At 45.7% G+C, this 14367-nt stretch overlaps 1 protein-coding gene across 2 annotated transcripts in view; it reads left to right on the forward strand.

The window, feature by feature from the left end:
• Positions 1-10312: 10312 nt before the first annotated feature.
• The window catches only part of WAPL (WAPL cohesin release factor), a 78424-nt gene continuing 74369 nt past the window's right edge, over positions 10313-14367 (forward strand). For both annotated transcript variants that reach the window (XM_057308449.1, XM_057308450.1), the window contains exons 1-2: positions 10313-10778; positions 13523-14043. In XM_057308449.1, coding sequence (XP_057164432.1) covers positions 13545-14043 — 499 coding nt within the window. In that variant the 5' untranslated portion in view covers positions 10313-10778; positions 13523-13544. The remainder of the gene's footprint in view (positions 10779-13522; positions 14044-14367) is intronic.

A 14367-nucleotide genomic window follows, 5' to 3' on the forward strand; every position in this document is an offset into this window, starting at 1 on the left:
AGGCGGCTAAAGCCTCTGGGATTAATAAACAAACCGGCATTTGGCTTGGTGGGAGCAGGGTCAACATTTGTCGGTCTAAAAGAGAGAGGCAGGTGTGCGTAGACAAACGCGGGTAAATTATTACACAGCCCCGCTTACTCGCTTTAAAAAGACTGCTTTGTGCACCGATTCCAGGATTTGGAGTTTTCCCAACGAAGAGACCCTTATTTGCACCCTCCAGGCTGAGCGCCCGGGTTGTACCGTCTTCCGCCCCCGCCTGGCACTGAGGAATCCAGGTCGCAGGTGGAGAGCCGGCGGGGCCGCGCTCGGGCGGAGCCAAGCCCAGGCTCCTCCCTGGCCCTCCTCGGCTGCAGTCCTGCTGGGCTGAACCCCGCCGGCAGTTGCACCGCCAAGCGGCCGGCCGCTAGGGTTCCGGCTGTCCTCGGGTAGCCCTGACCACCGCGAGGTTGGGTGTCTCTGGCGGATAGGCCTGAGCGTGATACGCTCAGCTACCGCGCCTGTGGAGAACACAGGGGTGTCATAGCGGGTGCTTTTCAAAAGTCTTGGCTTGAGTTTCCCTGTCCACATGCGATAGTTTGTCAGGGTTATTGCCAAAGTATTATCGAGTCGGATTCCTTGAGCAGCCCAGCTGCTAGCGATGATAATAGTACCCGCGGTCACTTTGAGAGCACTGACACTCCGCCGTGCACTGTCCGAAGCCCTTCAAATGGAGTAGCCCGTGATGACACAAGTCATCAACTTGCTCCTTTCTAGAACGGGGACATCATGTACTCTCCACCCGTCCTCGCAGGGTGAGAGCAGATTGGGGCATGTGCCCCCATGGGATTTGGGGGTCTCATTTGTGCACATATGACTCCACGTGCCCGGGAATCGTGTGTGCTGGGGAGGGGCTGTGGAGGTGACCGGAGCACTGCTGTGGTCCTGGAGTGCAGCCAGGTCTCCACGACTCCCCAACTTCAGTGTTCTTTAATCCACTAAATCCTCCCAGGTACAGCCTGGTCTTCCAAAAGCTTTTGCCTCAAGCTGGGAAAACCCAATAAAGGAATGATCATTTTTCAGCCATGGGAGCCAGAGACACTCATCATAATGAAGCAGGTCACAGAAAGGAAAGAATTCTTTCCCATTCTCCTGGGAGAGGCCCCTCGGCCCAGGGAATCTTCAGAGCTGCCCAATGCCCAACCTATGGGCCAGCCTGGGGGGTGTACAGAGGGGTGGGGGTTCACTGAGGAGCCCTCCTACCCACCCAAAGGTTGGAGTTGTCACCTGAAGAAATGCCAGCCCGGGTTATTCCTAAGCATTTCTTATAAATCCCAATTCCTGCATGTTGTCTGCCCCAAGGGCCGGTTGTGGATTCCCTGGGCCAGCTGAGTGACACAGAGAAGGAAGAACAGCTTCTAGTAGAGGACCACCCTTCTGGAAAACATCTGGATGCTGTCAGAGGACCCAATGGACAGGGTGGGAAGAGATTGTAAATCACCTGGTTAAGACATGGTGGTTTGGCCTAGGATTGGTAAATAAGCCTGGCCTACCCCTCTACTGTCAGTGCTCACAGATACATGATCTCCCACATTTGTTACACCTTCCCGCAGGTGCTAGACCATTCTGACTCCAACCTGGTCTCTTCCTCTAAACACCCCTGAGATCTCAAACAGATCCTTACTCCTCCAGGCGGTCCTGGACCTCGGGCTAGAAAGGACAGCAAAAGAATAGGGTTTGGGATGCCTGGGTGGCTCAGTTGGTTAAGCGTCTGCCTTCAGCTCAGGTCATGATCCCTGGGTCCTGAGATCGAGTCTTGTATCAGGCTCCTTGCTCAGCAAGGAGCTCCCCTTGCTTGTGCTCTCTCTCTCTGATAAATGAATAAAATCTTTAAAAAAGGGAGGGAGGGGGTTGGTTGGGTGGCTCAGTCGTTAAGCATCTGTCTTTGGTTCGGGTCATGATCCCAGGGTCCTGGGATCAAGCCCCGCATCGGGCTCCTTGCTCAGCAGGGAGCCTACTTCTCCCTCTGCCTGCTGCTACCCTGGTCATGCTTGCTCTCTCTCTCTCTCTGTCAGATAAATAAATAAAACCCAAAAAAAGGGGCGTCTGGGTGGCACAGCGGTTAATCGTCTGCCTTCAGCTCAGGGCGTGATCCCGGCGTTATGGGATCGAGCCCCACATCAGGCTCCTCCACTATGAGCCTGCTTCTTCCTCTCCCACTCCCCCTGCTTGTGTTCCCTCTCTCGCTGGCTGTCTCTCTCTGTCGAATAAATAAATAAATAAATCTTTAAAAAAAAAAAAAAAACCTAAAAAGAAAAAAAAAAAAGAATAGTGTTCCTCTACCTGGTGTGATGTTAAATAGCCAAGGTATCATATGCTTTATGCCTGTGACCTATGGAGAAAAACAGTCACCTGTTAAAAAGTTGAGTGATCTTGGGCAAGTTACTTATCTTTGTTCAATATTCCTTAAGTTTCCCATTGGCAAAGTGGTCAGAAATAGAACATTCCTGGGATGCCTGGGTGGCAAAGTTGGTTAAGCATCTGACTCTTGATCTCAGGGTTGTGAGTTTAAGCCCTGTGTTGGAGCCCAGCGTGGAGCCTACTTAAAAAATAATGATAATAAAATAAAGTAAAATAAAATAAAATGAAATGAAAGAAACAGAACATTCCTGGAAAGGAGGAGATGTGGGGAAATCTGCATTGTAAACTCAGTACCCGGAAGCCTTCTCACACGTTCTCCCGAGGCTCCACTCTATGATGGTAGAGAGGGAACTCTCACTGCCACAGTCATCTGGCCTAGAAGTGAAATACCTGAAATTGAATCACCCTGGCATCCTGGCTTGGGTGAGCGGCAGTCAGAGGCAGATTGGCTTTCAGAGCAGGTGACAGCCTGGTGTCCCGTCTCTTATCCCTGGAGGCAGGCAGTCAGCTAACACCACCTCACTGCCGGGATGGATCTTGCTCCCAGCCTGGTATCCCAGCACCTCTTGCCTGGGAGATGAGCCCAAGCAGCTCTTCACTGCCATTAAATAGCCTTGCTCTGCTCCCACTGTTTCCATCTCAAGGATATCAATCCCTAGCCTGCCTGTGGCTATCAGATTCTTTTTCAACATTTCCATATCCATTCTCCAAACTTACTTAGAAAGAGGCACAAAGCTCCAATATGACCAAACCTCCATATGCCCAGTTTCCTGCATCTACTTTTATTATTTTTTTTAAAGATTTTATTTATTTATTTATTTGAGAGAGATCGAGCGCGGGCACAAGCCGGGGAGAGGGGCAGAGGGAGAGGGAGAAGCGGGCTCTGGGCGAGCAGGGAGCCTGACATGGGGCTCCATCCCAGGACCCTGGAATCATGACCTGAGCTGAAGGCAGAGGCTTGACCAACTGAGCCACCCAGGAGCCCCTGTATCTACTTTTAATTTAGAATTTATAGAAACAAGGAATAGAGGATGATTGATTATATAGGAGGGTGTATGACTCACTGGGTTCCACAAGTAGAGAGGAGAAGGACTTTCTAGGTGGAAGGAGGCTAATCAGACAGTGGAGGCCTAAAACCATTGGCTAGTCTGGTACAGCTGGAGAGATGAATTGGAACAGGGGCGAGGTAAAGTGGCAACAACTACAAACACCAAAGCCAGTCCCAGGGGATGTGAACTTATACTGGTAGACACTGCGGAGTCACCGAACTTGTTTTGAAAGAGGAAAGTGGTTTGTTAAATTTATGTTTTAAATCTTTTTGGTAGCAAGGGTGAGTTCATTTTTAAAAGTAGATTTTTTTTATAATAGTTTTAGGTTCACAGAAAAATTAAGCATGGAATACAGAGAATGCTTCCCTCCCCTTCCCATAGTTTATGATTGTTGTCTTGCATTAGTGTGGTATATTTGCCACAATGAACCAATATGATGTATTAACTAAAGTCCATAGTTTACATTAGGCTTCACTCTTTGTCTTGTACACGTCTATGGGTTTTGACAAATGTGTAACATCATGTACCCACAATTATGGTATCAGACAGAATCACTTCATCCCCCTAAAAATTCCCCTGCACTTCACCTATTCATTATTCCCCTCTTGCTCCCTGTAAGCCCTTGGCAACCACTAACTGCTACAGTGTTGCCTTTTCCTGAACATCATATGGTACATGGACTTTTCAAACTGGCTCCTTTCCCTTAGCAATATATATTTAAGGTTCTTCTATGTCTTTTTGTGGCCTAATAGGTCATTTCTTTCAGTAAGCCTTTTTTTCCCCCAAAGATTTTATTTATTTGTCAGAGAGAGAGAGAGAGAGAGAGCACAAGCAAGGGAATAGCAGGCACAGGGAGAAGCAGGCTCCCTGTCCCAGGACCCTGGGACCATGACTGGAGCAGCAGGCAGACACTTAACCAGCTGAGCCACCCAGGTGCCCTCAGTAGCCTTTAAAAAATCTTTTCCTTCGATAAATAGTTGCTGGAATTCTGTATTAGTACTGTCTAATAGAAATATAATCAATGTCACAAACCTGCTTTTTCTAGTAGCCACTTTATAAAAGGCAAAAAGAAACATAAAATTAATTTTAATAACATATTCTACTTAATATATTCAAAATATTATCATTTTGACATTTAACCGGTGTAAAAACTATTGATACTTTTATTGTTTTTTTTTTTTTTTTGTACTAAGCCTTTTAGTACAAAAGTCAGTGTGTGCTTTATATTTTCAGCACATCTGCACTTGGGCTGGCCACATTTCCAGCACTCTGTGAACACACGAAGCAGGACAGAGCAGTACTGTGCTGGGTGCTAAGGATATAGCAGGGGACAAAGTGGACAAGGTCTTAGTCCTTACATAGTTGACAGCCTAGTATGGGAAACTCGTAACAAAAAAAGTAAACAAATCATTTTGGAGAGTGATGTGTTAGTCTGTGGTATTACGGACTGGGAAGCTGAGTTAGTTTGCCTGAGTAGTCAGGAAAGCTTTTCTGGGGCTGAGAACCAAAGGAGGAGGCATTAATCATCAATTATCTATTGCCACAATAATGCAGTATAACAAACCACTCCAAAATGCAGAGGCTTAACATAATCACTATTTCTTATTCTCATGAGTCTAAAGTCATCTGGGCAGTTGGTCTGGCCCCAGGTGGGCTCACACATGCATCTGTGGGCACCTGCAGGTCAGGTAAGTGGCTATGCTAACCCTGGCTTGGCTTACATGTTTGGGGGCTGCTGGCTGTTGACTGGTGTAGGATGACCTCAGCTCTTTTCCATGTGGCTTCTCATCCTTCAGCAGGCTAGCCCAGGCCTGTTCTCCTGGTAGAGGCAGAGATCCAAGAGAGAATGTGGAAGCGTTCAAGTTTTCGTAAGACTCAAGCTCAGAACTGTATCACTTCTGCCTTTGGGCCTGTTCTTTGGGCCAATCCAAGCGACAAGGCCAGCCCAGATTCTGCGAGGAGCTGCAAAGTCACATTACAAAAGGTGTGCATACAGGGAGGGATGGAAAATTCAGGCGATTTTTGTGATTGATCTATATTACCTAAAGAGCTTTCAATTCCACCAGGAAGTTACAAAAAAATTCTAAATTTTTATGTACCCAATAAAATATCCTGAAAATATAAAAATGAAAATGGAATGACAGGAAGAAATGGACACAATTACTCTTAGAGTGGGAGGTTTCAGTATACCTTCTGGTATTATTGGTAGGTCAAGCACACACAAAAACTAGTGAAGATCTAGAAGAGTTGAACCCATTTCTGAGGTATTCAGTCAACAGATATTTACAGCAGACTTTCTGTGTGTGAGGCCCTATTCTAGGTGTGCTGGGCATCTGGCAGTGAACAAGTCAACAGTCCCTGTCCTCGTAGAGTTTATACTCTAATGGAAGGAAAAAAATTATAAACAAATAGGTAAAACAAACATGAAGACTACCATGAAGAAAAGCAAAAGGGAAAGGAGATATGGAGTGCTTGGCTGGCAGGGTGAGGGATTTAACTAAAATAGCACAAAGTAGGCACTACCGAGGAGACACCTGAGTGGAAGCCTAAGAGGTGAGTGAATGAGTCAGGTGCTTATCTTCAGGACTAGAGGAGGGAACAGAGAGGCCCTAAGGCAGGAGCCGGTTTGACAGGTTCTTGCAGTAGTTGGAGGCAGGCTTGGTAAGGTGGGAAGGGATAGGAGTATCAGGGACCCAATCACCCATGCCTTTATGGGCCACAAGATGGATTTTGGATTTTACTATTGGTGATGAGAAGCCCCAGGAGGGTTTTTGCTGGGGGGAGGAAGGATACCGTAGAGCATTAGGGGTGAGGACCCCAGGGGAGGAGATGGCTGTTTGGAGATGAGGGTCAAGTAGCCAGACTTTTAGGGGTTGCTGGGTACCAATCCTTGTCAGGCAACATGTCCCCAGGGAATTCTCCTTGCTTTGCCTTTCAACTACCTAGACAGCAGTTTATTCCCCAAAGGATGTCACCATCTCCAGAGAACATATTCCAATTATGCTGGAAAACAAGGTAATTGTGATTACAGTAGTATTCATCTTCTCAAGTCTCAGAATGAAAACCAAAGCAAGAACAAAAGGAAACTCCAGAAAGCACTCCTTCCCCCTTGGGAAAACCCAGTCAACTATTTATGGAGCTACAGGTTATGCAAAACTATTGTCAGTTTCAAGTCACTTTCAAGATACACTCTTACATGAAAGAAGGAAGTGGGGAGCATTTACACAAGTATTTGTTGAACACCTACTAGGTGCTACACACTCTTCCATGTGCTAAGGATTTAGCAGGAGACAATGATCCCTCCCCTTCTACGGAAGATAAATATATAACATAAACACAAAAATCTGTGATATATTAGATGACATAAATGCCCTGAAGAAAAATAAAGTAGAAATAATGAGCATTTTAGGACTGGGGCATTACAATTTATTTATTTATTTATTTATTTATTTATTTATTTATTTAAAGACTTTTATTTATTTGAGAGAGTACAAGCAGGGAGAGCGGCAGGCAGACGGAGAAGCGGGCTCCCCGCTGAGCAGGGAGCCTGACACAGGGGCTCAATCCTAGGATCCCAGGATCAGGACCTAAGCCAAAGGCAGACTGAGCCACCCACCCAGGAGCCCTAGGTATTACAATGAAATAAAACAGACGGTGGGGGTGTGGGTGGGAATAGACTAATTGAAAAAATAGAAGGGTTGGGGAGTGTCAGGGAGGTAAGGGCAGGGCCTGGCCCTCGTCTTGTGGGGCACTGTAACACAACCACTACAACGGGCAAGTGTACGATTTATAATTTTATTCCCCATCCTCAGACAAGGAAAAATTTCCTGTAAGCAATGTGTAATTTCTGACTTCTAGTTCTCTGAATTCTGCAAATTGGGATACATTTTATTATCCATTATCAGAAAAAGATTACACAGCTCTATTGAGCAACTCCAGTTCTGAGAATTCCCATGCCTGGGTAGAAAAAACACCCAACAATGGCAGAACAGATTCTTCTCTTAGTTTTCTTTTGTTTTCTTAAAGATTTTATTTATTTATTTGCCAGACAGAGAGAGAGACAACGCAAGAGAGAGCACAAGCAGGGGGAGAGGCAGGAAGAGGGAGAAGCAGGCTTTTTGCTGAGCAAGGAGCCCGATGTGGGGACTCGATCCCAGGACTCTGGGATCATGACCTGAGCTGAAGGCAGACGCTTAACCAACTGAGCCACCCAGGCATCCCTTCTATTAGTTTTCTTTGCAGGATTTACTTTTTTCAGCTGAAGCAAAGTATTAGTCCACCAGAGTGGAGCTGCTTGAAGGCCCAGTCTGAACTTCCTCCAGGAGGGGCCCTGGAACAGGCAGTCTTCAGTGTGAGGCACAGGAGAGCAGAGAGCCCTAGCACAGCTCTGATCGGGATTAATACACTAAGCTTCCACACTAAACACACACGCACTATTTTCTACTTTTCAAATCATGTATCATTTTCTACTAAATTCAAGAGTGTCTATAAGTAATAATGGGTGTCCAATGTTTAAGAAAATGTTTGATTTCCTCATTAGTTACCATACCTTGAGCAAATGCCAACCTCTCAATTTCCTCACCTGTAAAACAAGGATAACAAGCAGGGATGCAAATGAAGAGCCTGGCATCATACCTGATGCCTAATAGGTTCTTAACGTCCTCTCCTTCCCTTCCCCCATCTTAACAAAAAAGATTAGAGTTTAGGCATACCTATAGGTATCCTTTAAAAACTAGGGCTTGTCAACCTTTAATGTGTAGACCAGTTACCTGGGGAATCCTGTTAAAAGTGCAGATTCCGATTCAGTGGAGTTGGGGCCAGGGATTCTATATTCCCAACAAGCTTTCAGATTACGCCATGCTGCTGACCTGGGATCACTCTTTGAGAAGCAAGAATTTGACACTACGCGAATTCCAATAACACAGCTACTGCACAAAAAGCCCCTAAACGGGTTCCGTGCATTGTCTCTTTCTATAAAAAATTAACTCTTCTACTTAAGCCTCATGTGGAGTCATGGACCCAGGAGAGTAACCAGGCCAGGTCATAAAGAATACATCATTTGGTCCACGAGGGTTCACACCACCACTTCTGCAGGAAGATCCTGCAATTGTCTCTCCACCACTTTTGGCTTTTTGATCTTAGCCTTTGCCTCTGATGATAATTACCCCTTAATTAGCACCCACCACTCTGTCATCTAAATAATTATAGTAAGTGCAGCTTGCACCTCTGCTGGCAATCTCTAAACGAACTGATAAAATAAGATTCTAGGCTGATTTTTTAAAAAAGACAAAACTGACCCAAATACAAGTCATGCACATACTGCCCACAGTGGAACACACAGACCTGTTACAACTTCTGGTCACAGAAGCTATCAAAAGTTGATTTATTTTGAAACCATCAAGAGAAAGTACTGCTGTGATATCTGGGAAATTGTAAAAGTCAGAATATAAATTTTGCAAGCAGTAGTGCAAAAATAAAACAATTCTAAAACAATGCTAAAATTCACCTTAAATTCCTATTGGGAAGGGCTGCAGGATCTCTGAACTATTTTTTCTTTATTTGAAGTTTCCTGAATATATTGGAGGAATCTGGTAACTTCTGGGGGCAGTCAAAGCAAATTATCCTTTTGTGGAAGAAGGGGCGGGGTTTTCACTAGAAGCAATTAGTTTTCTAATTTCCCAGGTGTATCCCCATTAACCACCCACCGAACAGCAGGGCTGTCCAAGTCGGATGAATCACGCACCTCTCTTAGCACGAACTGATTATGCTACTTTTTAGAACGCTGTTTTCCCACTGCAGCTTTTTAAAAAGACAGAAACCCCCCAAATTTCCAACTTTCTGAATAGGTAATACATTGATCTGAAAAAAGAACCCCAATAGCACAAAGGAGTCTACAGTGTAAAATAACACTTTTCTCCATCTCCCACCTCCCTGTCCTCCCCAGAGGCAATCACTGGTTCATTTCTCTAAACTTTTCATTATGGAAAGTTTCGGAAACATTAGAGAGACTGGAATAATGAGCCCTTGTGTACGCATCACGCAACAATGGAAAAACACCCCGCTGGTTTGTTTTATCTCCCTCGCCAGGTATCTGTAGGAGTTATTTCCAAGTAAATTCCAGACTCGAAATCATTTTACCCGTCAAAACTTTAGTCTCTCTCTCTCTCTTTTTTTTTTTAGTTCTTACATAACCACATTATCGTTATCACACCCAACAAGGTTAACGATAATTCCTTAATACCATCCAGGATTCTCGGGGTCACTTTTAACGGGTGCGGGACAGACCCGACAACTACGAACGTAAGAGCCGAGAGGTCGGAGGGGGAGCATTTAGGAGCTGGATCCTACATCACTCTCGGCGTTAGGCGCCCAGCGCTCCGGGCTTCCCGGTTCCCGCAGTCGTTACCTGCGCCGGACCAGCACCCGCCAGCCGGGTTGAAGGCGGTCCCGAGCCGCGAGCTCCCCGCCTCCCCGCTCCCGGGGCCGCGGCCCCAGCAGGCCTGGCGCAGCTGCACAACCCACCGTCCCTAGACACCGGTGGGTCCCTGGGGGGGAAACGATTGACACAGCTGCCTGCACTGCGCCCCCGGCCCTCCCCCGCGGCACCTGCGCCTCCCGGCGGGGCGGCGAGCTGGAATTAGCTCCCGGGCCCGGGCGGGTCAGGCCCGCCACGACCGCTCCTCCCGCCGCCCGCTCCCGCGCCCCACTCGGAGCATAGCGACCTCGCGGACCCGGACTACAACTCCCGTCGGGCGCCGCGGCCGGGCCAATGGCGGGCGCCGGAGCATGCGGGTAGCGGCGCCTGCGCGGCGGTTTGAGTAAGCGGCCGCGCGATTGGCTGCAGGGTCGGACGGCCGCGCGGGGCCTGTGGGAAGCGGAGTGACGGAGCGAGCGGCTGTTGGAGGAAGGAGGTGGGGGCCGGGAGCGCAAATGGCGTTGAGATGGTTCAGGGCCCTGTTCAAACTCCAGCGCTGACCATTCACCGGCGGAAGCGGCGGCGCAGGAGGCGGCGGCGGCCTAGCGGGGGCACGCAGCGGGCTCCGGTACCGGCTCCGGCGGCGGCGTCCAGGGAGGCCTAGGCCCGGGCCCGGCCGGCGGTGCTCAAGGCGGGGAGGGAAGTTGCGGTGCCGCCGCTCCTCCCCCCTCCTTCACCGGGTTTCCTATTTACCCAGAGCGGAGTCGCGGGTTCTGACGGTGGCGGAGCCTCTTGCCTCTCTTCGCGCACAAGCCGGCCCTGTTCTCCCGCGCGGGGCTCCCGCGCCCGTTCGTGGGCCGTTGGGAGCAGGAGAGGCGGAGGCGGCCCGAGGCCAAAGCACCCGCCAGGCGCCGAGGGTAAGTGAGGTCTCGGGCGGCTGCTTAGGCCCGGAGCGAGTCAGGGAGGGTGGGGGAGGCAGGGGTCTGGAAGTCTCGCTGTCTCACCCACACAGCCTCTGAGGAAGTTGGGCAGGGAACGACCTGAAGAACTCTCTTTTCCCTCTTTTATTTTTCCTTTTTCTGAGTTCCTTCCGGGCGGCTGCTGATTTACTTCCCTCCCCAAGCACGGTCAAGTGCGTTGATTTCAGCCCTGAGTCCTTCGCCGTCTTTCCTCCGCCCCTGGCCGCCACCGAGGCCTTACACTGCCCTGGGGATTCAGTGGCAGAGGCTTCCGGGGCGTCGGAAGCTACATCCCGTTCCTGGCGGTGGGGGTGGGGAGGAGAAAAGTTGCGTGAGCTTCCAGCCGGAGGGGGCCGCCTCTCCCGCTACCTCCCAGCGCACTGACCGCCCCCAGGTGAGGATTTCTGGGTGGTTAGCTTCGCCCTTCCCGGCTTTCACTCCTTAGTGGAAACCTTTAAGCCCTTTGGGATCCTAAAGACGCTGCGCTTGGTTGAGGGTTGACTGTGAGGACTTTTTATCTCAGCGCACTTTCCTGAAAATTCGACTTGGCTTTGGGCAGAAGCAAGGGCCCAACGATCGAAAAAGACTTAGTTGTGAATCATTCTTTCCTTTTTCATTAGGAAAGTCTTTGGAGTTTGAAACCCGAGCAAGACAGCCTGTGTACTTGAGATACACTTAAAATATAATGTCAACTGTCTGCACACTTACTTGAATTTCCACGTACATTACACCCTGGGCCTAGATAATGCCATCACAATTGTCTGTCTAGTGACTTTTCCAAAAAGACGTGAAGAACTTCAAAGGAAATCAGATGTAGGGGATGTTATGTAATGAGCACCTATGTTTAATACACAGTCGTTCAGATGCAGCAGTTATTTATTCTTAACCGAGTTTCCCATCTACACACTTTCCGTTCCACACCCTTTAAAGCTAGAGAATTGCTGATGTTATTTCATTAGTATTTTAGTATCTATTTGTAAAAGACATGGACTCTTAAAAACATAAGCATGATTTTCTTATCGCTTAATATAGTTAACTCCTTCATATGAAGCGTTTGCCAACTTTAACTTGCAACAGTGAATACTTTGTGATTCCAGGACCATTTTCCTCCAAGGCGCAAAGGAGCTCAAGTCTAGATTTTTGGTTTGGCCTTTAGTCGACATTTTTAGGTGATTACTACCGTGTAATTGTAGACAAAATGTTCCAGCTTTGTTGGTGTATATGTAAATGTAGGTCTGTACATCAGGGCTTTACATTCTTGGAGGAATGAAATGATTTTATTTTGTTGTTCTTACAGTTGCCAAATACACTTAGTTTTGTTTAGGCTGTATGTAACAGGAAAGATAAAGATTCTTTAGTGTAAATCTACAGTAGACTGGGAAGTAGATCTCTCTCAGGAAAAGGTTTTGTGTCATGTTGAAAGGTCTTCATGCTGTTTTCTCTTAATGGAGATCTGTGTGATGACCAAATAGTTACTTTGTCAAATTAGAATTGGTTTCTAACCAAACATGAGAGAGGAAAATCCTCTGTAAAACTTAAGTTTATAGTCATATAAGTTGCAAGAATTTAAGTGAAAGAAAAATGTGTTTGAGGTATAGACCAAAATGTATTCAAAAGTAGAAGTCAAATGTCATTACAGTTATATTTTAAATTTCAAGGTATGAAGATTTTCTTTTCAAAAACCTAGACAATTGTTCTTATTTTCTAGGTGTATTTAATATATTGATATTTAAACTTCAGAAGGTTGAAGTGTAGAAAATGGATAAGAATTGATAGTGTTTAAAAAGGACGGTAACTTGCTTTAAAAATGTTTTACTTTTGATTTACTGTCCTGAATTTTGTCATAGTATTTATTACGGAGACACATCAGATGAGTACATTTATCTTTTATAAAGCAAAGAGGAGAATAAAGTTATATGTTTCTGTTGCTTCGTTTAATAATCAACAGGCCAGTCTAATATGCTGAAGTTCACCAGCTTCAGAAAACGTAACTCAGCAAATGAGCACAGCACTATAGGGACAAGGAAGATAGAAAAGTATGGTTTCTTGTGCATAGGGAGATGACCAACTAGGGAATATCTTTTAGGTCACAGTTCAAACTACGTTAGACCAAGAATCAGAGGCTTTAAGATTGTTTTAAAAGCTGTAGGTTCTAATACATGAGAAAATACTGCTATTTTTCGGACTTTTCCCCCTTTTTCTCCTTCATTTGAATACACTGAAGTTTCAAAGACCTCATTTAGTCAGTTGATTATTTCTGAGATCCTGAAAAAAGTTAACATTTCATGTTTAAAATTTTATATTAGGAGTAATAACTCTATTCAGATTATTTTTTTTTTAGGGTAACAGTGATATAAGAATAGTGCATAGATTCATTCGAAACTTAAAAAAATTGATGTTCTGCTGCTAAGTTGGTTTTGGGGATAAGTTGGTTAGTCATTATACTTGCTTACTTTGTAAGTAGCTTGTGAATATGTACTCATTGAAATAAGGAAATTGAGGTCTGGAAATCTGTAGAATAAAAAATGAGCCCCTTTCTTTATACGCCCTCCCCATATTTATTTAACCATTTTTAAAGGTTGGTATCTTGAATGTTGAAAAGCCCCATGGGGAGAATCCCTGGTTTGTGTTTTTATATTCAGTGTTAACATTTGTTAAGTATTTGGTGATTATATATATTCTTACATTTTTTTTTCCCACAGAGAATATGAAACAGGTGTCAAAATGACATCCAGATTTGGGAAAACATACAGTAGGAAAGGAGGAAACGGCAGTTCAAAATTTGATGAAGTCTTTTCCAACAAACGGACCACCCTTAGCACAAAATGGGGAGAGACCACATTTATGGCTAAATTAGGGCAGAAAAGGCCCAATTTTAAACCAGATATCCAAGAAATTCCGAAGAAACCTAAAGTGGAAGAAGAAAATACTGGAGATCCTTTTGGATTTGATAGTGATGATGAGTCTCTGCCAGTTTCTTCAAAGAATTTAGCCCAGGGTAAGGGTTCCTCTTATTCAGATTCTAGTGAAGCTGCTCAGCTGGAAGAGGTCACTTCTGTACTTGAAGCTAATAGCAAAATTAGTCATGCAGTGGGTGAAGACAGTGTTGTGTCTGATAAATGCTTACATTCGGAAGAAACTTTGGTTGGGAAAGAAAAGAGCACAAACCGAATCTTAGAAGATGATGCAAGCAAAAGTAGCTGTGCTAAATTAACGACTTCAGGTAAGTTTTCAGTTTCTTTATTCTGAGCCAGAAGAGCTTTGTGTAAGCCATTTGGTTAAATGCTTTAAATTCTAAAATACCATGCTTCTTGGGTTTTCTTTCTGCATTTGTGATTAACAGGGACTGTAGATAATTTTGTAGAAGAGACTTAAGAACTTTAAAGAAACCAATTGGGGCTTGAAATTTTACTTAAGCAAGTTGGATATTAATGTTTCCAGGCTGTTACTCATGGTACATTTTGGGAACAGTTTTTCTTACATCCCTAACTCCATTTACAGCAGGAAACATCTCTTGTTGTTGTATTAGGATGACACAGTATCTCAT

The sequence above is a fragment of the Ursus arctos genome, unplaced genomic scaffold (assembly GCF_023065955.2).
Source record: "Ursus arctos isolate Adak ecotype North America unplaced genomic scaffold, UrsArc2.0 scaffold_7, whole genome shotgun sequence".
NCBI lineage: Eukaryota > Metazoa > Chordata > Mammalia > Carnivora > Ursidae > Ursus > Ursus arctos.